The sequence below is a fragment of the Chanodichthys erythropterus genome, chromosome 12, assembly GCF_024489055.1.
Source record: "Chanodichthys erythropterus isolate Z2021 chromosome 12, ASM2448905v1, whole genome shotgun sequence".
NCBI lineage: Eukaryota > Metazoa > Chordata > Actinopteri > Cypriniformes > Xenocyprididae > Chanodichthys > Chanodichthys erythropterus.
In genome coordinates, this window is record NC_090232.1 from 1,223,129 (window position 1) to 1,249,845 (window position 26,717).

Sequence of the window (26,717 nt, forward strand, 5' to 3'; positions counted from 1 at the left end):
AGCCTTGGTGAGAAGAGACTTCTTTTAAAAACATTTTTAAAAAAATCATAATTAATTAATTATAATTTATGAGCTTAATGTTTATATTTTATTTAAGTTTTAGTAATGATGTTTTATTAGTTTTTTTCTGTAGTAGCAAAGTTATATTTAACCCCGTTTAGAAGCCTTTTTCTCTAATTACACAACGAAAAACTGCATTAATAGAATGAGTTTTTACAATTAATAAGCTGTTTTAATCTATTATAACATCCCCTGAAACTATTTATTTAAGTTAGTGAGCAATATCAGCTAGCATGCTTTAATAAACAAGTTGATTTGATTCAGATGTACTGATAATATAAAATCTTATACTTTAAACGGCTTACCTTTTAAAAAAGTGCATCACAAACTGTTCTGCACTGCTGCTACTTTCGGGCACTATTGGCTCCACGAGCCAAACCCTTCCGCAACTCTCTTTACATGGCTCTGCACGTGACACTTCCTCCAATGGTAAGAGATACAGACCTCTCATCTCTCTGGTGAAATCCCATTGGCCTGAAATCCCAATCCGCATATGTATGTGTATTTTAAACACATGTTCTGATTGGCTGTGCTTTGTGGCTTCAGAACGAAATTTGATTCGTTAGGTAAGACCAGGTGAAGGGTGTAACGCTAAGATTTAGGTTTTCTAATAATTAATGACGCAAGATTATTTGTTTTCGACAAAAACTTACCAGCTCTATGGGTTGTCAACAAGGCACCGATCTGCTGTTAACCAGATCTCAGTCAGAAGAATTAATAGTTATTTAAAAGTAGAAAAGGTGCGTCTTCTCAAACCTGCAGCGCACTCGTACTTTCATTATCCACAGGAAGAGACACACGGTAACTTTTCTTCCATCAGTGTACAGTAAGTAATGCAACGATGGTACTTAAGACGCAGGGATATGTCTCTAGTTACCCAAATGTTTAGCCAAGAAATTAATTTACTTTTTTTCACCTGTTTCAGCTAGGAGCAAGGGAAAAAAACTCGTCGATCCTAATTTTTGTTGATGAATGTAGGTAACAGATCTAGCCATGCAAAAAACACTTATCAGGAAAAGCCATCACAAATAAATTTGTGTGAGGCTAGACTAACACCAAACCCAACTCAACCCCTAAGGGCAGGAGTCAGGATATCCTGATAAGGTAGGCCAAACCTTTACTGAAATTTTATAGTTGTATTGTTGTTATTTTATAGTTGTATAGTTGTATTTATTTAGTTTTAGTTGAAATGTTGATTTTGATTTTATTGATTCTGTTTACCTATTCATTTTGTTCACTCACTTATTCATTTGTTCATTCTATTACCTTTCTGGTTTTAAAACCACAATGACTAGATATTAGAAGAAGCCAGGTCAACACTTTTTTATCAGTGGATGGATGGAATGGTCAGTAATTGTGGGATTACTTGTAATGTTTCTCTTGTAAATCAATTTGGATAAAGACATTTAAACGACTACATGTAAAAGTGTGGATGAAATCCCCTTTGTAATGTGATTTCATAAATTCATATTGTTTCTTGCTCTGTTTCACCACATGCACAAAACTGTCTGTTTTACATAACTGAAATTAATCATCTTATGTTCACAGTTTGAGTTTTTTTCTGTCATGAGAAACCTCTTTAGTTTGACAGCTTGAGAGAAGACTGCGGAGTTGGGACTGTGCAGGCTCTTAATGGTTTAAGGCATCTATTGGAATATCTAAAGGAAAACATGGTCAGTTTTTTTCTAATATCAATCCTTAAACAGAACATATTTAACACTGGAGGACAACAACTGATAATTGGCCCATAATTAACATAGTTCCAGATCATCTTAGTTTCCAATCTGCACTTATACGTGTAGTCCTTAGTGGACAAATGCATAAATAAAAAATAAATACTGATGACCTTTAAAAGGCAAAACATGGTGCTTTTAAGATTATTTGCAGTAGTTTGGATCTGCTTAGCCAACCTTCCACAAAATTTGCCAAATGGGTTTAAGTAAAAATAGACCTATATTATTAATAGAAAAAAACTTCATTCATACTATCAATAATAATAGTATAAACTAAGTATGCTTTATTTTGCACTTTTTATTGTAGAATTTCACTGAAATTTGGTAATCAAATAATTTTGGGCGGATTCAATATAAACCCTGTTTTGTCTTTATATTTTTATGTACCACAAAATTCAGAGATCATAATCATAAAGAAACCAAATATCTTGAAACTAGGTATGCTAATAGATAGAAATGATTAATATCAGGATTTTGTGTAGTTAACTGCAGATATTCTCAAATGTTCAGTTTTGTTGCTGCAGGATACTCAACATTAGTACCATGGATAGCATGTTTTGCCCCTAAGACATTTTTCTGACTTTAGTCAGTTTTATTGATGATTATATTCTATTTTACAAAGACTGAAAATTTCTATTGTTATTGTCATCTCATCAGTTTGACTAATAAATTATTTTCCCAGGCCTTCTCAATGGCCTTTAAGGTTGAGGATTGCGATGAAGGGAAAGAGGAAGCCAAAGAAAAGGACTTTCAATTTAAATGTGCTGAAGAGTGGAAGATTGGTGAAAAGAGTGGTTATGAGCCTATGGCATACGAGGAGGACAGAGAATCAATTGATAAAAAGTGAGGATGACACATTCAGGACTAAAAATATAATTTGTTGAACTTTTTTTAAGAGACATTTCACCTAACAATTGTGTAAAAGTGCCTTACAGTATCTGAAGCAGCACCATTTTAAGATGGCAAACTTTAATGCCTGTTTTACACATGCGTTCAAAAGCACGATGTAAGCGGAGTTGCAATGTAATTGCAACAACATTGTGTCTCACATTGAGGTTTCTAACTGATATATTCGCTCTATTAATTTTTAATCTGAGTTAAATATGCCATTTTGTTTTTATTATTAGAGTGAATTTTGCTGTCGTTACCTTGCAAGATACAGACGAAGTAATGGTAGTAGCATCAGAATGGTTGAGCACAGACAAGAAACGATGTTACTGGCCACCATTCAAATCAACAGAGAAGTACTTGGAAGCCGTTAAGAGCAATCTTGAGCCTTCAACTGGAGGGAAACCATGGGACATATTAAATGTGATCTTTCATGCAGAATATGGTAACACTGTCTGTATTAAAATTATTTTCTTTTCATGTTATGCACACGGTGGCCAGAGGTTTGTGGTTCCATCTTCTAATTAAAATTTTGACTATTATAATAGTTCCAGTGGAAACAAAATTTCTTGACAAACAAATGCTACACCACACAAAGACATCATGGAGAGTGGCAGTGTACCTGTAGTGAGGTCCATACAAAAATGCTTTATTCAGTCTTGTGTGAAGGAATTTGACACAAAGCCCAGACCAAAACGTAATTAAAGGGGATGTACACAAACATTTGGCCATATTGTGTATTAATAAGTGGTACAAAGTCTGAATTATAGACAGGTGCTATTCATGAAGACCATACATGTGAATGTTTGTTAGCTTGATAATAAATAGTGTTTATATCCGTATATACAAGCATGTAATATTTTACAGTTTCTTAACCTACTAAAATGTTGTAATAATATCTTATGACAGAGACTTATGAGGAGGCAGTAAATAACCAAGTGGAGCAAAGAGCCCTGAGAAATGGGTGAGTAACTGTTCAGATGATGCTCTTAACACAAAAAGCTCAATAGCTATAATATGACAGTCATTCTCCTGGAAATATAGATTTGTAAGCAACGTGTTAGGTTTAGAGTTTATTTATGTGTTCATATTTATCCTTTTGTTAGCGATATAATTTACTGTACAATTTCAGAGATGAGGAATTATACAGAATCTTAGATTTGAACCAGCCTGGAATCCCATATAGTTTCATACTAATATATCAATAATGAAACAAATCAATATCGACATTTGACTTACTTCTTTCTTAGTTTTATATGCTCTTATAATTATGGTGATGCCAATCAAGAGTTGCTGGAACTTAAAATATACTATCTTGTTTTACTAGGCTGATCTTGTATAAAGTTGTTACCTTGCAAAACTCAAATGAGCTGACAGTGATACCAGCAACATGGTTGAATGAAGAAAAGACACAATGTTATTGGCCTCCATTTAAGTCACCAGAGAAGTGCACAGAAGCTGTAAAGAACAGGCTTGAGCCTCCTGTAACAGTTGAAAAACCGTGGGAGATGTTAAACATTCAAGTCCACATGGAATGCGGTAATAATCTCTCTTTTAAAAATGCTGTTTAATTCTTGCATGTTATATCAGTCATGCCACTGATAAATATGATATATATCTCGTATTTATCAGTGGCATGAAGTCCAAACTGTTTTAAGTCTATTACACTATAAAGTAAATTCATGTAACAATATAAATCCATCATACTTGGAAAAAGACACGTTGAGATAAGAATGCTTTACATTAATTGGCTTGCTTTTTTTTAAATTTTTTTTTTTTAATTTTATTAATTCATCCAAATTTAATAAATCCAAATTTATAACTTGCTGTTGTTGTTAACTATTGTTTTGCTGATGTGTTTAACCAATATTTTAATTATATTTCATATTTTCAATATTTTATTGTAGTCACGTATAAACAGGCTATGGAAAAGCAAAAATCATTAAAGGAACAGAGAAAAAGGTACGCAATAAAGAGAGCTATGTCATGCCTTTAAAAAAAGAATACTTTAATACATTTGACTTAAAATTACTTTTGTTTCGTATTATGTTGTTTTGATTTCAGTTGATTCGTTTATTATGCTTTTTCAGGTTTTCTTTAAAATCTCCACCGTTTCCTGTACCAGTATCTGCTCTTCCTCAAATATCCCCCCATGGTGAGCCAAATACTTTTGTAACAATCAGTTAAATGTCTTTCTTTACGTTAAGGGAAAATATGAAGCATTTGAAATAAAGCAGATGTATTGTTTGACATAGTAGTTTGTAAGATCTAGTATGTTTTGTCACCAGATCAATCTATACCACTATATGGGGTCAGAGGAATGCTGAATAGGCATGAGATAGGAATGCCTATCCCAACATCTTGGTCCAAAAGCAGGAAAACATCCTTGTCAGGTAACCAGTTCCTCACTGGGCTCGCACACATAAATAGACACACACTCACACTCTCAGTCACTCCTACGGGTTATTCAAATTCTGTCCCGCTATGTTTGTGGCAATTTAAGATGCCTTGTCAAGTTGAAACTTTTAAAAATGTGTATTGATACCCCAGCAATGTGTGTTGTGCTCTGTTTGTTTTTGGAATGCATTTTATTTAAATACACATAAAATGTGTCCAAACTGAGATAGGTGAATCCCTAATTATACATAGCTTACTTAAGACTGATAAGTTACCTAGCTATTAATGCAACCAAAGCCTGAATAGTTTCAAAAATACCTAATTTCTCTCATCTTCGAGAACTGTTGTGACAAAATTCAGATAATCACACTCTGGCAATAAACATAACATTTCTCAAGAGCAATTTTTGAAGGGAACACAAATAATACAGCTAAAATTTTACTTATAAGGATATATGTAACGTTACACAGAAGAAAACCTTACATTATTAGTGTAGCATGGAGACTGTGCTCATTGTTTCTCTTTGGTTCAATGAAAAAACTGACTAAATTGACCAAAATATTCTTCTTCAAAATAATTTATTTATTGCAATATATTTGAAGTTGTTTACAACCAAGTCACCAAAATACGATGAATACACATTGAGCAAAACCCAACACACAACAGTAAATCTATTAGCCTTATTACAGTTCACATATTCTTATCACAATGTTAGTTGTTGTTGGTGTGGGTGACTTAGTACACAACTAGCTAGGTAATTTATCATCGCTAACATAGCGGTTAACTAAATCCAATGTTTTTGAATAAAATGGCCTTGACAGCCTACTTACTGGAGCTCCTCTTAACTACTTTCTGAAGAACTGTTTCTCTACTGCCAGCGCCGCCGCGCTTGTACACCAAGTGATTTACACCCCTGAATATGAAAGATTTCAAACATAAAATGATGCCATTGTATTTTATTTTGAATTTCTAATTGGTAAAACACAATTTTATCCCTAAACTAACTAAAAAATAGACATTTATAACTTTTCTATAAAACCTATTTAGTTTGAATTCATTTTCAATAACTATTATTTTATGTTTTGGTATTTTAAACGCCCAAAATGTCAGGCGGTGCAACCGTCCACACAAATGAACATACTTAGAAAACCATTTACGTTGTGTTAACTATGCAGCTTCTGTAATAAAATAAATAAATAAATCTAAGCTAAAAATGTGATATTGTATATGAAACAATATTGAAGCAAAATGTTTTACAGTCATCCCAGGTATCCCCTGAATAAAGTTGAATAAAGAATCCTTTCAGTGTAACTGGATAAAATATTTTAATAATAAATGTAGGCTAAATAATGTTCCATTTCTGATGTAAAAAGCCAATGGAATTGGCGTGCGATATTTGCATAATGCGCACCGCCTCCGACAGGTGTATATAAATAGGAAGCAGATGCAATCGCACTCTGTTTTTCGCTGAGGAGACAACTGGTGTCCGCACAACAGCGAGGGTACAGAAACTGTGGCGACGGGACGTATGTCTCCGTTCCCTCCTTCAGGGAACAAGGGTTACATATGTAACCGAGACGTTCCCTTTCAGTCGGTCACGTTCGACGTACGTTAGTAGTGACCGACGAATTGGGATCCCATATAAAGCGCCACAGTTACGAAACCCCTTCCAGTGTCCAGCGCAAGCTCTAGCCATTTGTCGCACCAATTGGGACGGTGAAGGGGACGAGCTAACGCCGAGAGAGTCTACTGCTGTTCCGACATACCCACTAAGTAAACTAGACTACACTGGGAAAGCGAACCCGTAGGGGACGCTGCGGAGGCCACTGCCTACCCAATGGGGGAGGAGTTTACGTGGAGAATACACATATGGACTGGCCCGTGGGGCAGTACGCATATGGTATCCCTGGGATGGCTCCACCTGTGTAGGGGCAGACACATCTGACAGGTGACAGCAGAGCTGGCTCTGCTAAGGGAAAGACACGGACTCACCGTAGGGAGTTTTAGACCGTGGACAATTACACATATGGGACCGCTCACGTAGAGGAGTCACAGCATATGGAACCCAGCCAATAGACAACGTCAGTGACGGATGTTGGCCTGGCATCAGACACTCCGCAATGTCCGAGCCGAAGGGGGAGGCGGAGGAACTCGACAGGGTTCACCAAGCGGGGAACACGACTGGAGTCAAAGATGCACGTATCCGGCCCAGGGGGCGGGAATGGCATTGCAAGCCGACACTTAGAGCGGGTTCAACGCGTCTACCGGCTAGTGGAAGCGGGAAGATACCGGCTCTACACGTAGGCTATAGAATCTAGCGAACGTGTTAGGTGTCGCCCAGCCCGCAGCTCTACAGATATCTGTCAGCGAGGCGCCGTGAGCCAGCGCCCAGGAAAAGGCCACTCCTCTGGTGGAGTGGGCTCTCAACCCAAGCGGGCAAGGCACGCCCTGGGATTCGTATACCAGGGCGATGGCATCCACTATCCAGTGGGCCATCCTCTGCTTGGAGACAGCCTTTCCCTTCTGCTGGCCTCCGTAACAGACAAAGAGCTGATCTGAGGTCCTGAAGCTTCGCGTTTGGGACAGAGCGCGTTTGGGACAGAGCAAAGCTAGGGCTGGGTCTGCCTCCTCCGAAGGCAGCGCTTGCAGGTTCACTGCCTGATCTCTGAAGGGAGTGGTAGGAACCTTGGGCACATATCCGGGCCGGGGTCTCAGGATGACGTGAGAGTCACCGGGCCCGAATTCTAGGCACGATTCGTCGACCGAAAATGCATGCAGATCCCCTACCCTCTTAAGCGAAGCCAATGCATCCAGGAGGACGGTCTTGAGAGACAGTGCTTTTAACTCGACTGATTGCAAAAGTTCGAAGGGATGACCCCAGAGAGATGTAAGAACCAGGGTCAGATCCCAAGAGGGTATGGAGGAAGGGCGAGGAGGATTTAGTCTCCTCGCCCCCCTCAGGAATCTGACGATCGTGTTTCCCCAGGGACTTGCCATCAACTGCATGGTGATGTGCGGCGATAGCGGCAACATACACCTTGAGGGTGGAGGGAGACAGCCTTCGCTCCAAGCCCTCTTGCAGGAAGGAAAGCACAGATCTGACCGAGCATGATCGGGGTCCTCTCGGTGAGAGGAGCACCATTCAACGAACAGGTTCCACTTCAACGCATAGAGGCTCCTCGTGGAAGGAGCTCTAGCGGAAGTGATGGTGTCTACGACCGCTGGCAGGAGATCACTCAGAACCTCCGCATCCCGTCCAGGGACCACACGTGGAGGTTCCACAGGTCGGGATGCGGGTGCCACAGGGTGCCCCGTCTCTGAGTCAGGAGGTCCTTCCTCAGAGGAATCGGCCAGGGAGGGGCTGTCGTGAGGAGCATAAGTCCGAAAACCAGGTCCGAGTGGGCCAATACGGAGCCACTAACAAGACCTGCTCCTCGTCCTCCCTGACCTTGCACAGGAGCTGTGTGAGAAGGCTCACTGGGGGAAACGCTAGCTGTGTGCCAGGGCATCCGTGCCGAGCGTGCTGCCGGTCAGGGAATAGAACCACTGGCAGTGGGCAGTTTCTGGGGAGGCAAACAGATCTATCTGGGCCTCGCCGAAAAGCTGCCAGATCAGCTGGACCGCCTGGGGATGGAGCTGCCACTCGCCCGCAAGTGGAGGCTGCCGTGAGAGCTCGAAGGCTGCACGGTTGAGCACACCTGGGACATGAATGGCACGAAGCGACCTCAGATGCTTCTGACTCCATATCAAGAGATGGGGGGTGAGTTGCGACAGGGGCCCGGGAAGCATGGTTGTTAAGTCTGAATCTGATTCAGCATGAGCACATCACAGGCGTGAAATGCTCAGCCTCATCTTCATGTCCAGAGCCCAACAATCCTCTCTCTAATGTAGCAGTCGACATCTGATCCTCTGCTGGAGCGCTGACTAGACGCTAGGTCCCCCATGAGAAGGACCAGCAATCCACCCAGAAGCTTCCAGCCATGTGGGACAGTGAACGTGGCCGTCTAACTGGACGACACACGGCGCACTGGGCGCCGACGTGGCCATGTTGTTAAACATGAACCACCCACGAACACAGTCACAACATGTTTGTGATGTGCTAGAGGAGTGGGGGGCCCACGGAGAATGACTCGGTGGGTATTGCCCCACTGTGATCCTCTGGTCACCCTGGCTTATTCGCCAAAGTAGTACTTTTCTGATTCAGAAAAATAAACTAGATCGGGGAATAAGTGAGGGGACTCCACCTCAATAAGGCACTCGGGTCTCGACCGTGCATCTAGAGCGCCGGACAATGCGCTGGGTTGCCATGGCAACGTGCGCTGTCAGCCGGCAGCTCGACGGCACACGGCGCGCTGAGCACTCAAGCCCTTACGAGAAAGGCGAGATGAACAGCGCGCCGACGTAGGCATACTCTCACAAGAGAGTATGAACCACCCACAAACACAGTCTCAGCACGCTAAGCAGACATGAGAGAAAGTGATTGTGGTCGTCAGTGAGGATAGGAAACGACCGCCTCCAGAAACGACAGAGTGACGTCTTGAAAAGGGAAGGGGAAGAGTCAGCTCTCTCGTGCTGAAGCACACAGGGAGTGACGCGATGTGTTCGGGTACACCACTCCCCGAACACAACGGGGTTGGAACCGGCCCAAATCGCAACTGCGTTTTATATGGGAATTCAGTTGCTGTTAAAACAGCAGTTGAGAGCTTAAGCTCAGGCTCCCTGGGAAGCTCGCGACCTCGCTGTTGTGCCTTAACACCAACACAAACAGACGCTGAATCTTCAAGAAGGCTGTTTAGTTTCACTCTTGTGAAGTCTGAAAGCTGGACACCAACTGTTGGCTCCGAAGCGAAAGACAGAGTGCGATTGCATCTGCTTCCTATTTATATACACCTGTCGGAGGTGGTGCACATTATGCAAATATCGCATGCCAATTCCATTGGCTTATTTTAGTTCACTCGAAGCTGATAGGGCTCTCTAGCGATATCCCAATTCGTCGGTCACTACTGACGTACGTCGAACGTGACCGTCTGAAAGGGAACATCAAGTCCATGTGCTTGATCCGAGTGTACAGATGTGGACAATATTTGGTACCCTTGATAAATATGAACAAAAAACCTGTCCTTTAGGTCTTTTTATTTAAAAAAGTCACAAAAATCTAACCTTTCATTGAAGTATAAGAATTTAGAAATGGGGTTAAATCTCATTATGAAATGTTTTTCTCCAAAACACGTTGGCCACAATTATTGGCACCCATTTGCAACCTCCTTATCCCAAGAGAACAGCTCTGAGTCTTCTTCTTTAATGCCTGATGAGTTTGGAGAACACCTGACCAGAGATCAGAGACCATTCCTTCATGCAGAATCTCTCCAGATCCTTCAGATTCCAGCTCCATGCTGTGCTTCTTCTCTTCAGTTCACTCCACTCATTTTCTTTAGGGTTCAGGTCAGGGGACTGGAGCGGCCATGTCAGAAGCTTCATTATGTGCTCAGTGACACATTTTTGTGTTGGTTTTCGATCATTGTCCTGATGGAAGATCCAACCACGACCCATTATTGGATTTCTAGCAGAAGTGGTCAGGTTTTGATTTTTTTATCTGTTGGTATTTGGTAGAATCTATGATACCATGTATCTGAACAAGATGTCCAGGACCTCCAGCAGAAAAATAGGCCCACAACATTAAAGATATAGCAGTATATTTAACCGTGGGCATGGGGCACTTTTTATCCATGTGTGCACCAAACCCATCTGGTGAGTTTGCTGCAAAAAAGCTCTTTTTTTAGTTTCATCTGACCATAGAAGCCGGTCCCGTTTGAAGTTCCAGTTGTGTCTGACAACTGAATATGCTTAAGATTGTTTCTGGATGAGAGCAGAGGATTTTTCTTGAAACCCTCCCGAACATCTTGTGGGGATGTAGGTGCTGTTTGATCATTTTTTTTTAGGCTTTCTGAGATTCAAGACTCAACTAATCTCTGCAATTCTCCAGCTGTGATCCTCAGACAGTCTTTGGCCACTCAAACTTTCCTCCTCACTTCACATTAGGATGATTTAGACACTCGTCCTCTTCCAGGCAGATTTGTAACATCTTTAGTTGATTGGAGCTTCTTAATTATTGGCCTGATAGTGGAAATGGAGATTTTCAATGCTTTAGCTATTTTCTTAAAGCCACTTTCTATTTTGTGAAGCTCAACAATCTTTTGTTGCACATCAGAACTATATTCTTTGGTTTTTCTCATTGTGATGAATGATTAAGGGAATTTGGCCTTTGTGTTTCCTCATGTTTGTACTCCTTTGTACTTTGAAGTCATGACTGGACAATTTCATGTTCATGATCACCCTGGTGTGCTAAAAAATGTAAATATGAATGGGAATATACTTCAGAGATATTTTACTCCATAAGAATTTCTAAAAAAAAAAAAATCATAATGAGACCCCCCCCCCCATTTTAAATTCTTATACTTCAATGAAAGGTTAGATTTTTTTTTTGTTTTGTAAATAAACCATCTAAAGGATTAACAATGCGTTTTTTTTTTACAGCCTTTTTTGTTCATGTTTACCAAAGGTACCAACAATGATGTCCACATCTGTATGTTGTTTTTTTATCCTTTCCATCAATCTCACAATGGCTAGCCAAGGTATAAAAGTTTCACAAATAGAAAAATATTGCGTGTTTGCTTTACAGTCAGTAATTAAGGAAATATAATGAGTGGAATGAATTGTCTCATAGGTACTAAGAGAAAGCTTGATCACAAATTGCCTGACTCGGCTATAGATTCACCACTGGCAACAGGCAAGTAAAATCATAATCTGTCTTCCCTTAATCTCACACTACTAGAGTAACTAAGCACTTTGTTGCCTAGAAGGTCTCCACAAATAATCTTCAATGTGATTGTAATTTATCAGTGGCATGAAGTCCAAACTGTTTTAAGTCTATCACACCATAAAGTAAATTCATGTAACAATATAAATCCATCATACTTGGGAAAAAGACACGTTGAGATAAGAATGCTTTACATTAATCGGCTTGCTTTTTTTATTAATTCATCCAAATTGAATAAATCCAAATTTATAACTTGCTGTTGTTGTTAACCATTGTTTTGCTGATGTTTAACCAATATTTTAAATTATATTTCATATTTTCAATATTTTATTGTAGTCACGTATAAACAGGCTATGGAAAAGCAAAAATCATTAAAGGAACAGAGAAAAAGGTACGCAATAAAGAGAGCTATGTCATGCCTTTTAAAAAAAGAATACTTTAATACATTTGACTTAAAATTACTTTTGTTTCGTATTATGTTGTTTTGATTTCAATTGATTCGTTTATTATGCTTTTTCAGGTTTTCTTTAAAATCTCCACCGTTTCCTGTACCAGTATCTGCTCTTCCTCAAATATCCCCCCATGGTGAGCCAAATACTTTTGTAACAATCAGTTAAATGTCTTTCTTTACGTTAAGGGAAAATATGAAGCATTTGAAATAAAGCAGATGTATTGTTTGACATAGTAGTTTGTAAGATCTAGTATGTTTTGTCACCAGATCAATCTATACCACTATATGGGGTCAGAGGAATGCTGAATAGGCATGAGATAGGAATGCCTATCCCAACATCTTGGTCCAAAAGCAGGAAAACATCCTTGTCAGGTAACCAGTTCCTCACTGGGCTCGCACACATAAATAGACACACACTCACACTCTCAGTCACTCCTACGGGTTATTCAAATTCTGTCCCGCTATGTTTGTGACAATTTAAGATGGCTTGTCAAGTTGAAACTTTTAAAAATGTGTATTGATACCCCAGCAATGTGTGTTGTGCTCTGTTTGTTTTTGGAATGCATTTTATTTAAATACACATAAAATGTGTCCAAACTGAGATAGGTGAATCCCTAATTATACATAGCTTACTTAAGACTGATAAGTTACCTAGCTATTAATGCAACCAAAGCCTGAATAGTTTCAAAAATACATTGTTTGCACATCCCTAATTTCTCTCATCTTCGAGAACTGTTGCGACAAAATTCGGATATTCACACTCTGGCAATAAACATAACATTTCTCAAGAGCAATTTTTGAAGGGGACACAAATAATACAGCTAAAATTTTACTCATAAGGATATATGTAACGTTACACAGAAGAAAACCTTACATTATTAGTGTAGCATGTAGTCTGTGCCATTATGCTCATTGTTTCTCTTTGGTTCAATGAAAAAACTGACTAAATTGACAAATATTCTTCTTCAAAATAATTTATTTATTGCAATATATTTGAAGTTGTTTACAACCAAGTCACCAAAATACGATGAATACACATTGAGCAAAACCCAACACACAACAGTAAATCTATTAGCCTTATTACAGTTCACATATTCTTATCACAATGTTAGTTGTTGTTGGTGTGGGTGACTTAGTACACAACTAGCTAGGTAATTTATCATCGCTAACATAGCGGTTAACTAAATCCAATGTTTTTGAATAAAATGGCCTTGACAGCCTACTTACTGGAGCTCCTCTTAACTACTTTCTGAAGAACTGTTTCTCTACTGCCAGCGCCGCCGCGCTTGTACACCAAGTGATTTACACCCCTGAATATGAAAGATTTCAAACATAAAATGATGCCATTGTATTTTATTTTGAATTTCTAATTGGTAAAACACAATTTTATCCCTAAACTAACTAAAAAATAGACATTTATAACTTTTCTATAAAACCTATTTAGTTTGAATTCATTTTCAATAACTATTATTTTATGTTTTGGTATTTTAAACGCCCAAAATGTCAGGCGGTGCAACCGTCCACACAAATGAACATACTTAGAAAACCATTTACGTTGTGTTAACTATGCAGCTTCTGTAATAAAATAAATAAATAAATCTAAGCTAAAAATGTGATATTGTATATGAAACAATATTGAAGCAAAATGTTTTACAGTCATCCCAGGTATCCCCTGAATAAAGTTGAATAAAGAATCCTTGCAGTGTAACTGGATAAAATATTTTAATAATAAATGTAGGCTAAATAATGTTCCATTTCTGATGTAAAAAGCCAATGGAATTGGCGTGCGATATTTGCATAATGCGCACCGCCTCCGACAGGTGTATATAAATAGGAAGCAGATGCAATCGCACTCTGTTTTTCGCTGAGGAGACAACTGGTGTCCGCACAACAGCGAGGGTACAGAAACTGTGGCGACGGGACGTATGTCTCCGTTCCCTCCTTCAGGGAACAAGGGTTACATATGTAACCGAGACGTTCCCTTTCAGTCGGTCACGTTCGACGTACGTTAGTAGTGACCGACGAATTGGGATCCCATATAAAGCGCCACAGTTACGAAACCCCTTCCAGTGTCCAGCGCAAGCTCTAGCCATTTGTCGCACCAATTGGGACGGTGAAGGGGACGAGCTAACGCCGAGAGAGTCTACTGCTGTTCCGACATACCCACTAAGTAAACTAGACTACACTGGGAAAGCGAACCCGTAGGGGACGCTGCGGAGGCCACTGCCTACCCAATGGGGGAGGAGTTTACGTGGAGAATACACATGGACTGGCCCGTGGGGCAGTACGCATATGGTATCCCTGGGATGGCTCCACCTGTGTAGGGGCAGACACATCTGACAGGTGACAGCAGAGCTGGCTCTGCTAAGGGAAAGACACGGACTCACCGTAGGGAGTTTTAGACCGTGGACAATTACACATATGGGACCGCTCACGTAGAGGAGTCACAGCATATGGAACCCAGCCAATAGACAACGTCAGTGACGGATGTTGGCCTGGCATCAGACACTCCGCAATGTCCGAGCCGAAGGGGGAGGCGGAGGAACTCGACAGGGTTCACCAAGCGGGGAACACGACTGGAGTCAAAGATGCACGTATCCGGCCCAGGGGGCGGGAATGGCATTGCAAGCCGACACTTAGAGCGGGTTCAACGCGTCTACCGGCTAGTGGAAGCGGGAAGATACCGGCTCTACACGTAGGCTATAGAATCTAGCGAACGTGTTAGGTGTCGCCCAGCCCGCAGCTCTACAGATATCTGTCAGCGAGGCGCCGTGAGCCAGCGCCCAGGAAAAGGCCACTCCTCTGGTGGAGTGGGCTCTCAACCCAAGCGGGCAAGGCACGCCCTGGGATTCGTATACCAGGGCGATGGCATCCACTATCCAGTGGGCCATCCTCTGCTTGGAGACAGCCTTTCCCTTCTGCTGGCCTCCGTAACAGACAAAGAGCTGATCTGAGGTCCTGAAGCTTCGCGTTTGGGACAGAGCGCGTTTGGGACAGAGCAAAGCTAGGGCTGGGTCTGCCTCCTCCGAAGGCAGCGCTTGCAGGTTCACTGCCTGATCTCTGAAGGGAGTGGTAGGAACCTTGGGCACATATCCGGGCCGGGGTCTCAGGATGACGTGAGAGTCACCGGGCCCGAATTCTAGGCACGATTCGTCGACCGAAAATGCATGCAGATCCCCTACCCTCTTAAGCGAAGCCAATGCATCCAGGAGGACGGTCTTGAGAGACAGTGCTTTTAACTCGACTGATTGCAAAAGTTCGAAGGGATGACCCCAGAGAGATGTAAGAACCAGGGTCAGATCCCAAGAGGGTATGGAGGAAGGGCGAGGAGGATTTAGTCTCCTCGCCCCCCTCAGGAATCTGACGATCGTGTTTCCCCAGGGACTTGCCATCAACTGCATGGTGATGTGCGGCGATAGCGGCAACATACACCTTGAGGGTGGAGGGAGACAGCCTTCGCTCCAAGCCCTCTTGCAGGAAGGAAAGCACAGATCTGACCGAGCATGATCGGGGTCCTCTCGGTGAGAGGAGCACCATTCAACGAACAGGTTCCACTTCAACGCATAGAGGCTCCTCGTGGAAGGAGCTCTAGCGGAAGTGATGGTGTCTACGACCGCTGGCAGGAGATCACTCAGAACCTCCGCATCCCGTCCAGGGACCACACGTCCGCAAGTGGAGGCTGCCGTGAGAGCTCGAAGGCTGCACGGTTGAGCACACCTGGGACATGAATGGCACGAAGCGACCTCAGATGCTTCTGACTCCATATCAAGAGATGGGGGGTGAGTTGCGACAGGGGCCCGGGAAGCATGGTTGTTAAGTCTGAATCTGATTCAGCATGAGCACATCACAGGCGTGAAATGCTCAGCCTCATCTTCATGTCCAGAGCCCAACAATCCTCTCTCTAATGTAGCAGTCGACATCTGATCCTCTGCTGGAGCGCTGACTAGACGCTAGGTCCCCCATGAGAAGGACCAGCAATCCACCCAGAAGCTTCCAGCCATGTGGGACAGTGAACGTGGCCGTCTAACTGGACGACACACGGCGCACTGGGCGCCGACGTGGCCATGTTGTTAAACATGAACCACCCACGAACACAGTCACAACATGTTTGTGATGTGCTAGAGGAGTGGGGGGCCCACGGAGAATGACTCGGTGGGTATTGCCCCACTGTGATCCTCTGGTCACCCTGGCTTATTCGCCAAAGTAGTACTTTTCTGATTCAGAAAAATAAACTAGATCGGGGAATAAGTGAGGGGACTCCACCTCAATAAGGCACTCGGGTCTCGACCGTGCATCTAGAGCGCCGGACAATGCGCTGGGTTGCCATGGCAACGTGCGCTGTCAGCCGGCAGCTCGACGTAGGCATACTCTCACAAGAGAGTATGAACCACCCACAAACACAGTCTCAGCACGCTAAGCAGACATGAGAGAAAGTGATTGTGGTCGTCAGTGAGGATAGGAAACGACCGCCTCCAGAAACGACAGAGTGACGTCTTGAAAAGGGAAGGGGAAGAGTCAGCTCTCTCGTGCTGAAGCACACAGGGAGTGACGCGATGTGTTCGGGTACACCACTCCCCGAACACAACGGGGTTGGAACCGGCCCAAATCGCAACTGCGTTTTATATGGGAATTCAGTTGCTGTTAAAACAGCAGTTGAGAGCTTAAGCTCAGGCTCCCTGGGAAGCTCGCGACCTCGCTGTTGTGCCTTAACACCAACACAAACAGACGCTGAATCTTCAAGAAGGCTGTTTAGTTTCACTCTTGTGAAGTCTGAAAGCTGGACACCAACTGTTGGCTCCGAAGCGAAAGACAGAGTGCGATTGCATCTGCTTCCTATTTATATACACCTGTCGGAGGTGGTGCACATTATGCAAATATCGCATGCCAATTCCATTGGCTTATTTTAGTTCACTCGAAGCTGATAGGGCTCTCTAGCGATATCCCAATTCGTCGGTCACTACTGACGTACGTCGAACGTGACCGTCTGAAAGGGAACATCAAGTCCATGTGCTTGATCCGAGTGTACAGATGTGGACAATATTTGGTACCCTTGATAAATATGAACAAAAAACCTGTCCTTTAGGTCTTTTTATTTAAAAAAGTCACAAAAATCTAACCTTTCATTGAAGTATAAGAATTTAGAAATGGGGTTAAATCTCATTATGAAATGTTTTTCTCCAAAACACATTGGCCACAATTATTGGCACCCATTTGCAACCTCCTTATCCCAAGAGAACAGCTCTGAGTCTTCTTCTTTAATGCCTGATGAGTTTGGAGAACACCTGACCAGAGATCAGAGACCATTCCTTCATGCAGAATCTCTCCAGATCCTTCAGATTCCAGCTCCATGCTGTGCTTCTTCTCTTCAGTTCACTCCACTCATTTTCTTTAGGGTTCAGGTCAGGGGACTGGAGCGGCCATGTCAGAAGCTTCATTATGTGCTCAGTGACACATTTTTGTGTTGGTTTTCGATCATTGTCCTGATGGAAGATCCAACCAAGGCCTGATAGGTACCCCCCTTGATACTCACAGGTATTTGGTACCCGCCAGCTTGACCGGGGGCAGCTTGTGGATCGTCGGGGACCCGGATCAGTGTCCCAACTTCCATAACCGGACATTTATCCACAAAATGATCCGGATCCCCACACCGCCAACAAGCCGGCCCAGACCTGCCCGCCGCTCCTGTGGCAGAGAGTGGGCTGAATGGCTGACGCGGAGAAAGGGGAAAAGCAGGAGTGGGGTCCGTCCCGGCAGCAGGGAGTCCCGCCCCCCTGGGCGGGGCTCTGGGTCCATAGAGCTGTGTCGGGGCCGGGCGGACGAGACCTGGGAAGAGGGACAGGTTTAGAGAGAGAGGGGGACAAAAGAGAGGGAGAGAGAGAGACAGCTGGAAGGGGTTCGCCGACTCCTTGGCACGCCACCAGATGATCCTCCGCCAATTGGATGGCTGAGTCCAGTGACGTGGGGCGGTGGCACTGGACCCACTCGGCCGTCTTCTTCGGGAGCCGAGTGATGAACTGCTCCAGCACCACGTGATCGATGACCAGATCCACGTCGCTTCCCTCAGCCAGCAACCATTTGTGGCACGAGTCCCGGAGCTGTTGGGCCATCACGAAGGGCCGGCCGGACTCACCCAGGTCGAGGGAATGGAAGCGTTGACGATGTTGTTCCGGGGTCCGGCCAACCCGCTGGATGATGGCCCGCCGTAGGTCGTCATAGACCAGGAGGTTCTGGACTGGCAGCTGCTGTGCCGCCACCTGTGATTTGCCCGAGAGGAGCGGAACCAACCTCATAGACCACTGGTCCCGTGGCCATTCACTCGCTTCGGCGGACCTCTCAAAGAGCTCGAGAAAAACTTCTGGATCGTCCAGTGGGCCCATCCTATTCAGGGGCAGGTGGACAGGCACAACTGGCTTCCCGCTGGGCTCCCGAGGAACCTCCCGGTCAATCCAGCTCCGGAATGCCACGCGGTCCTCCTGCTGGGTCTGGAGGATGGCTTGAAAGCACTGCTCCTGGTCTTGGCGCAGATCCAGCAGGGCCTGGTGTTGCTCTTGGTGCAGGACCGCGAGGGACGCGATGACGTCCGCAAATGGGGTGGAGGACGATGACTGCATGGCGGCGTACTCCGGTCTTCCTTCCAGGGTTTCGGCACCAGTGTAGTACAGTTAAAGTTCGTGTGTGGGAAGGAAGAGGTCTGGGTCGGCGAACAACTGCTGACTGAGCTTTTATTGAGAACAAAGCTCAACAGAAAGACTGTGCAGCGCACAACAACAGCAACATAAATAATCCACAAGGGCTTCACTCCAAGTAACTCGCTGTGCCTCAGTCAGCAGTTCCCCTCTCTCTCACACACTCCTGCTTCTCACGGCGTTTTATCCTGTCTCCGCGCCAATCACTAGAACGAGAAACAGGTGTTCGTGATTTGTATTCAATCCACTCACTTACCAAGCGTCTCCCGCTATTCTCTCCGGTTGCAGACCTCGCTGAACCACGCCCCCCTCGCCACAGTTAGATTTTTTTTTTTTATTAAATAAACCATCTAAAGGATTAACAATGCGTTTTTTTTACAGCCTTTCTTGTTCATATTTACCAAAGGTACCAACAATGATGTCCACATCTGTATGTTGTTTTTTTATCCTTTCCATCAATCTCACAATGGCTAGCCAGGGTATAAAAGTTTCACAAATAGAAAAATATTGCATGTTTGCTTTACAGTCGGTAATTAAGGAAATATAATGAGTGGAATGAATTGTCTCATAGGTACTAAGAGAAAGCTTGATCATGAATTGCCTGACTCGGCTATAGATTCACCACTGGCAACAGGCAAGTAAAATCATAATCTGTCTTCCCTTAATCTCACACTACTAGAGTAACAAATCACTTTGTTGCCTAGAAGGTCTCCACAAATAATCCTCATTGTGATTGTCTTCTTCATTGTGCAGATATGGAGATCATGTTGAAGGCAAAGAAAATCATGAAAAGAGTCACTGACAACTTGGTCCACACAAACATTGTACACAGAGACATCATTTCAAAGATAAATGAAATGAATGATGTCATCAGGAAGAAGGCAGCCATTGGGATTTTTGGAAAACCAGGTGAAGGGAAGAGCTCCCTATTAAGTGCAGTCTTGGGGAAAAAGGATTTACTGCCATCTTCATATTATGGTGCCGGTACAGCCTGTGTCATTCAGGTGGAAGCCAATCTGACTGACTCCAACTACATAGCAGAGATTGAACTCCTCTCTAAAGAGGTTTCCCTTAATTTATATATTTATCTTACTATTCTTTTAATGAAAGTTCTTCATAAATAAATCAGACTGGAAGGAAATAAAGCCTTTTTCTGTATCGTACCTCTGCAGGAGTGGGAGAAAGAGCTCGAAGATCTTTTCAGAGTTTTGTCGGATGAAAGTGAGGACAGTAATGATGACATGCTTGATATTGCTGTAGAAAAGATCACTATGCTGTATGGAGCTGATGCACATAAGAAAACATTAGAAGAGCTCAAGAAAGATGACAGATTTGCTGAGATTGAAACCGTTTTGTCTGTCAGTAAGAAAACAATCTCAAACAATGATGTAAGTTAGTAAACTAAATATGTTAACACCTGATGGTTCGTAACATTAAATGTATAATGAATTTGTTTATGAATATCCTTAACATACTTACTTTCTCAACAGGTCTGTACATTTGCCAGTGACATTGCATTTTACATACTGCAGAGTGAGTCCAGTCCTGGTGGCTGGTACTGGCCACTTGTGAAGAGTGTGACCTTGAAGGTTCCAGAATGTCATGAACTCCTGAAACACATTGTGCTTGTTAATGTTCCTGGAACTGGAGTCTACAACAAAAGAGATGACAAGTGGAAATCTGTATGCAATTACTACACTTATTTTTTATTTTTATTTTTTTGTACCTTTTACTGAGTAAACAACATCACTGTTGGGGAAAGTTACCTTTAAAAGTAATGAGTTACAATATTGTGTTACTCTCTAAAAAAGTAACCAAGTACATTACTTGGGTAATTTTTATGGGAAGTAATGCATTGTTACTTTGGCATTACTTTTTCTCATGTGGCTGAGGCTCGCCTCTCTTCCAGGCATTGCAGGTGTTTTTAGTTGTTTTTTGCTATAATGCATTCAACTACATAGCCTACATAACATACACCTTTATTTAATTTAAAAACAAATTTAGAATATTATCTTATTACCACTTAGAATTATTATTGACCCCTAGAGCTATGTAGGCCATTCAAAAGATATCTTAACATTACCATAACTCTTTCAATAAAAGTTAAGTGATGCATTTTTGTTACACACGAGTGTATATGTCTAAGTGACTTACGGAGAAGAGAGAAACTTTTAATTCAGTAGTTAAAAAATGTTAAATCAAATTAAGTAATGAGCATTACATTCTTAATAAAGTAAATCAAATATTATGTACATTTATAAAGTAATGCATTACTTTTACATCAAAAAAGCAATCTATTATTGTACTAAAAGCATGTCATCTAACTCACTATTTCCAATCTTGTAGACACTGAGAGAGTGCTCTTCTGTGTGGATTGTAAGTTCTATTAACCGAGCAATCACTGACAAAGTCCCCTGGGGGATATTAGAGAATTGCATTGAAGAACTGGGACCAGGAGGAGAATGCAAAAGCATCAACTTCATCTGTACAAAGACGGATGATATCCATGTATCATCCTATATAAGGTTAGAATTACTGTAGAATCTCTTTGCCATGAAGGTAATCTGATGCCATAAAGAATCGTATGCGCAAGCTAATGCAAATATGATCTGTATTCTTCTGGTTTCGCTGTTGTTCTTGCTTGCTTACCTAGTCTGATGATTCAGCTGTGCACAGATCCAGACGTTCTGCCCTTGTGTAATGCCTTGAACATGGGCTGACATATGCAAATATTGGGGACATACATATTAATGATCCCGACTGTTACATATGTTGAGATTCGCCTGTTCTTCGGAGGTCTTTTAAACAAATGAGATTTACATAAGAAGGAGGAAACAATGGAGTTTGAGACTCACTGCATGTCATTTCCATGAACTGAACTCTTGTTATTCAACTATGCCGAGGTAAATTCAATTCTTAATTCTAGGGCACCTTTAATGGTGGATATCACTAAAGTAGGTATAAAAGATAAATCAACTTGTCTCTGCGAACACTCAACAGCAAAATAAGAACCCTAGTTTGGCCTATTTTTTTAACCAATCTGGAAATATGTCAATCATTTTGCTTGTTCATGCTTCCTGACATATTTTGGAGGAGGGGTGTCCAATCCTGCTCCTGAAGGGCCACTGTCCTGCAGAGTCCGGTCCAACCCCAATTTAAATGCCCCTGAACCAGCTAATCAATGTGTTACTAGGCATACTAGAAACTTCCAGGCCCATGTGTTGAGGCAAATTTAAAGCTAAACTCTGCAGGACCGAGTTTGGACACCACTGATTTGGAGAATGGTTGAGGGGCTGTACGGGGGACTAATTCAGTCAAATGTCACAAACAAGACCCCTTTATACAGCTTCTATTTGTCACAGCTGTTTTGAACAAAACAAAGATCAACATTTCAAAACAACACTGTGTCTTTTTAATATTTCATTTTAGGTCTGCACGGCTTACTACAGACAAAATCTCAGAAGACAAGGTATGAAAATTCTTGAACTGTAGGGTATATATTTCTCCTTTTATATAACTTTTCCTTGAATGTTTGTACTAAAATAATTTTTAATTCATATTAGGTCAAACAAATACCTCTTTTAGAAAGTCCTGAAAAACAACTAATTTTTGAATTGACATATCATTGTCCACAAAATATACCTTAAAGGGAACCCCTGGTGTTAAGACTTGTATGGCTTAAAATAACGTAAATCATGTCTTTTACTGAAATATGTAGTAGAAAACCCATGAATTTGGCATTTCTACTACATATTTCAGTAAGAGACATTAATGTTATATTAAGCCATTAGAGTACAGTGTGTTCCAGCTCTGAGCTGACTTGATATAAAACGTTTCAATCAGTTAAATACAGCTACAGTACATTGATTACTGATTTACAGCTTGTATAATTAACCATTTAATTAAATTTAACAGTGGAATTATATTATTATTATTATACCTTCCATTAATATGTTGTTGTTTTATCATTCTTAAGGATCAGAAAAAGATGTGCATACTTCATAGAAATGAATACGCCAAGAAAAGAGTCAAAGAAAAATTTGAAAAATCTGAAATCAAGGTATTTTTTTTAATAATTTTACCATTGTAATAATTTCTGGCATGTAGGATGTATATGTGTGTATAATATAATTTTTTTTTTTCCCCCAGAAAATATTCAACATGGATGATCATTTCCTTAATGTCTTCACTGTAAGTTCCCATGCATTCTTCGACCATACTTTAAATCTGGAACCTAGTGAAACAGGTAAACTACACTATTTACCAAACTACCACATTATTCATCATTCAAAAAATCTATACATTAACTAAATGCTAAATAATCTTAAGTTAAAGTATTTTACAAGCAATGCAGTCAAAATCACACCCTTTCTGTAGAAATCCCAAAGCTGCAGGATGATCTGAGGATTCTTAACAAGAACATTAGCAGAGAACTAACCAGAGATTATGTCAATGAAGCAAAGGGAGTTTTGTCCTTGATCCAAAGTCTCCAGCTGGATGCAGACAAGAGAACAGTATGAGTCAGAATTGCTGATCTTTCACATGCATGTCTTCAGAATGCTGCCAATATACGTTATCCTGTAATTCACTGCTGTTGTGTGTGTTTCAGGATGAGACAAAAGTCTACATGGAATTAGAGAAGAACCTAATAAAGGCACTGAATGAATTGGACAGTCATTTTGACACCATTTATATTGAACTGGAGCAGTGTCTATCAAAGGGAGTGGATGAATCGGTGAAATCATGTGTTGCTTCTACAAAGGAAATGATATCACCTGTAAGTGTGACTTTAATGTTGTGCAAAATGAATCTCCATTTTCCTGCCCTTTTAATTGAATTGGTATTTTTGTTTTGTCAGAATATGCAGAGAGGATTCCATAAAATCCTTCAAGCTTTGTGCAGGAATGGTGGTTGGTTCTTTTCGAAAAAGTTCAATATATTCCTAGATCTGAACAAGGAATTGGCCAAACACATGCAAGAAAACACTGAGGTGTATTTCAAACAGATTTTCCCGTAAGTTCTATTTTATTTTTCCATTTAACCTGTTAACTGTCACCCCATTTTGAGTCATGAATGCTTTGGAATACAGACCTTGGGTTGCTCTCTTTTAAGAAGACACTCAGCAGTTTATTGGTGAAGTGAAGAGCATTGTTTTTCCTGAATATCAGCATATAATTGCAAATGTGAACAACAGTTCAATAAACAAGAAGTTAATATTGAGTGAGTTTTAAACACAAAATTGTTTGCAATTTTTTTTCTAATGAAAATAGTTCCAAACAAAGCCACAGCAGAAAAGTGTATCTCAGAGCAACACTGCGCTGTTTCTTTACCGAATGAATCCATGAATTGAATGAATCGGTTGAGTGAATGATTCAACGCTGACATGCTGTCAATGCCAGATTAATACTTTGTTTCACACAGCAGGACCAAGTATATAATTGGGTTTATAGTTGTCTAGTAATTTTTGTATTAAATTATATCATTACACATTATTCTTCAAATGGTTTTAAATGAAACTCTTTTTCTCTTGGCTTCAGTGTGACTGGAACAACAGGGAAGTCGGTACAAGAACAGATTGACAAGTTCAGTATCATCCAGAATGTCTCTGCTTACCCTAAATCTTCCATATTACATAACATTCAGAACTTCATCAAAACAGAGGTGAGTTCATTTGTCCTCTTTTGGGCACTCGGGGGTCTTAATGTGATCCTGGGACCCTCTGTCTTTAATTCTTCTGAAATCAGTGTCCTAAATTTTCATTCTGGAGGCAAGCAAGGACATCCATTAAAAACAAACAAAAACTTTAACCACTCTGTGTTTTGAGACTTTTCTGACTTTGCGTTTTTCCCCTATTTTGAAAGGAAATCAAACTGAAGACATTCCTCAAAAACCATGTTGTTGATATGAAAAAGGACATCTACTTCTCAATCCAAAAGACCATTTGCAATGAAATGTCTTCTTGCTATGAAGGTAGGCTAGCATGACAAGTAACAATTAATCACAAACTTATTTTTTTGATAGTCCCCGGGCTTGCAAATCAATTATTGTAATTACTAGCTCATTGTATATTAAGTAAAATTGAAAAATGTGAAACAATTACTTCCAGAAACACAATTCAATGAATAAAAAGTATCAGAAATGAGCTATGTGACTAGTTGGAGCACAGCTGTCAACAGTTTCACTGTCACCACCACAAAAGAAAATGAATTTAATATATTAGGAAAGTCATTAAATACCAAGATTTTTTTTGTTTGTTTCTTATTTTAGAAGCTGCAGCGGTGAGAGGAGCTGGTTCCATGAAGAAAAGGCAAGAACTGCTAATAACCAGAGTTGATTCGGTGAAACATGACATGTTCAACAAGGCAAAAATGGAAATGCTTAAAAAATTCAGTGGTTTAAAGGTATTGATATCATATTTATTAAAACTATCATGTATTTAGTTGTACAATAACTAAAGTCAGTGTTTCTCTGTAAAGCTGTACATAAACCATGCTTTGGAATCGGGACTAAAGAAATCAATGGAACTGTCAATGTCAAAAACCAGCAATTTCACATTAATGGGTAAGAGAATATCATCCTATTACACCACAGATATGAGAGTGAAATAAATAATAAATAATCTTTTGTGATGTGAAGTGTTGACTGACTAATCCCAATCACTGCCTATATATGTGGAACATCTGTCTTTAGATGTCTCAAGAGAGATCAAACATCTGGAGAGACTTGCAGAGCAACTGTCAAACTGAGGTCCTCAAGCAATAAAAGGCCCAAGAAATGAAGCACATTTAAGAAACAAGCACATGTAACACGTTTTCAATAAATGTTTTCATTAGTTTTACATTATATCAATCTTATTTTTTTTTTTTTAATGCTTTTGTCAAATTTCTTTGAACTTTGGGTTTTATTTTAGGGTGAAAATTGCATGATACATAAACTGTGTATTGTTTATCGCCAGCTAGAAAGGAAAATGTCATTTAAAAGTTTAGTGTAGCTTTTTTTCCCCTGTCAATTCATGAAACTATGCAACAGATCTGTTGTTTCTTTACCTTGTTAATGTAAAAAAAAAATTTTATTATCTTATGTACATCTTTCATGTTTTTTTTTTTAAGTTGTTTTATGTACAGTAAGTAAATGCATTTCATAAGTCTTGAAGTTCTGAAATTGTGTTGGCAAATAGTTAAGAACAACTGATAAATGCTGAGAAACAGTAGTCACAGACAGAGATCACCACACTCATAACACTCAAATCAAACAGAAAGAGCTGTGGTGAACAGGAAAGAAAAGAAAAAGAAACGGTGACGATATTGTTTTTGTATTTCGCTTTAAATAATTACAAATATCTCATTAAATATATAAACACTATATGCAGAGAGTGATGCTTGGGTATAAAGTGAAACCTATAGTGCTTTTTAGGTTAGGAATGTTCAATTTAAGTGCTTGGGGCTACTGTTTTTGTACTAAATTGAAATAAAAATAAAATAATAATGTTATTTTACGTTGTATTTATAATGCTTGCTTACGAATATAAATGTGAAATGTCTTTATTCACCAACTTTGTGCTCAGAAAGCACAATTCTGTACATTAATCTTTATCTGTGATATTTTCTTTTCATCCTGTAGTATCAAAGCCAATAAGGAATATTTACCCTTAGCATTTAAGCATTCAAGCACAAGCACACCAGCTT

General features: G+C 40.9%; 1 protein-coding gene across 3 annotated transcripts; it reads left to right on the plus strand.

Annotated features, from left to right (window-relative positions):
* Positions 1 to 599: 599 nt before the first annotated feature.
* On the plus strand, positions 600 to 26,486 carry LOC137032233 (nuclear GTPase SLIP-GC-like). Of its 3 annotated transcripts, none has more exons than XM_067403908.1 (31): positions 600 to 886; positions 986 to 1,164; positions 1,356 to 1,406; positions 1,609 to 1,733; positions 2,476 to 2,636; positions 2,921 to 3,126; positions 3,591 to 3,645; positions 4,009 to 4,220; positions 4,589 to 4,643; positions 4,772 to 4,836; positions 4,970 to 5,074; positions 11,803 to 11,865; positions 12,232 to 12,286; positions 12,416 to 12,480; positions 12,614 to 12,718; positions 19,604 to 19,666; positions 19,786 to 20,096; positions 20,205 to 20,420; positions 20,523 to 20,714; positions 21,379 to 21,557; positions 22,462 to 22,501; positions 23,009 to 23,092; positions 23,182 to 23,278; positions 23,410 to 23,546; positions 23,642 to 23,809; positions 23,891 to 24,045; positions 24,570 to 24,693; positions 24,894 to 25,002; positions 25,300 to 25,433; positions 25,509 to 25,593; positions 25,723 to 26,486. In XM_067403908.1, the coding sequence occupies exons 4-31, from the start codon at positions 1,731 to 1,733 to the stop codon at positions 25,776 to 25,778; spliced, it is 3,300 nt and encodes a 1,099-aa protein (XP_067260009.1). In that variant the 5' UTR covers positions 600 to 886; positions 986 to 1,164; positions 1,356 to 1,406; positions 1,609 to 1,730; the 3' UTR covers positions 25,779 to 26,486. The 3 variants fall into 3 exon arrangements, with proteins under 3 accessions (XP_067260009.1, XP_067260010.1, XP_067260011.1); XM_067403909.1 differs by having other exon boundaries at positions 1,632 to 1,733; XM_067403910.1 differs by lacking the exon at positions 1,356 to 1,406.
* Positions 26,487 to 26,717: the final 231 nt, after the last annotated feature.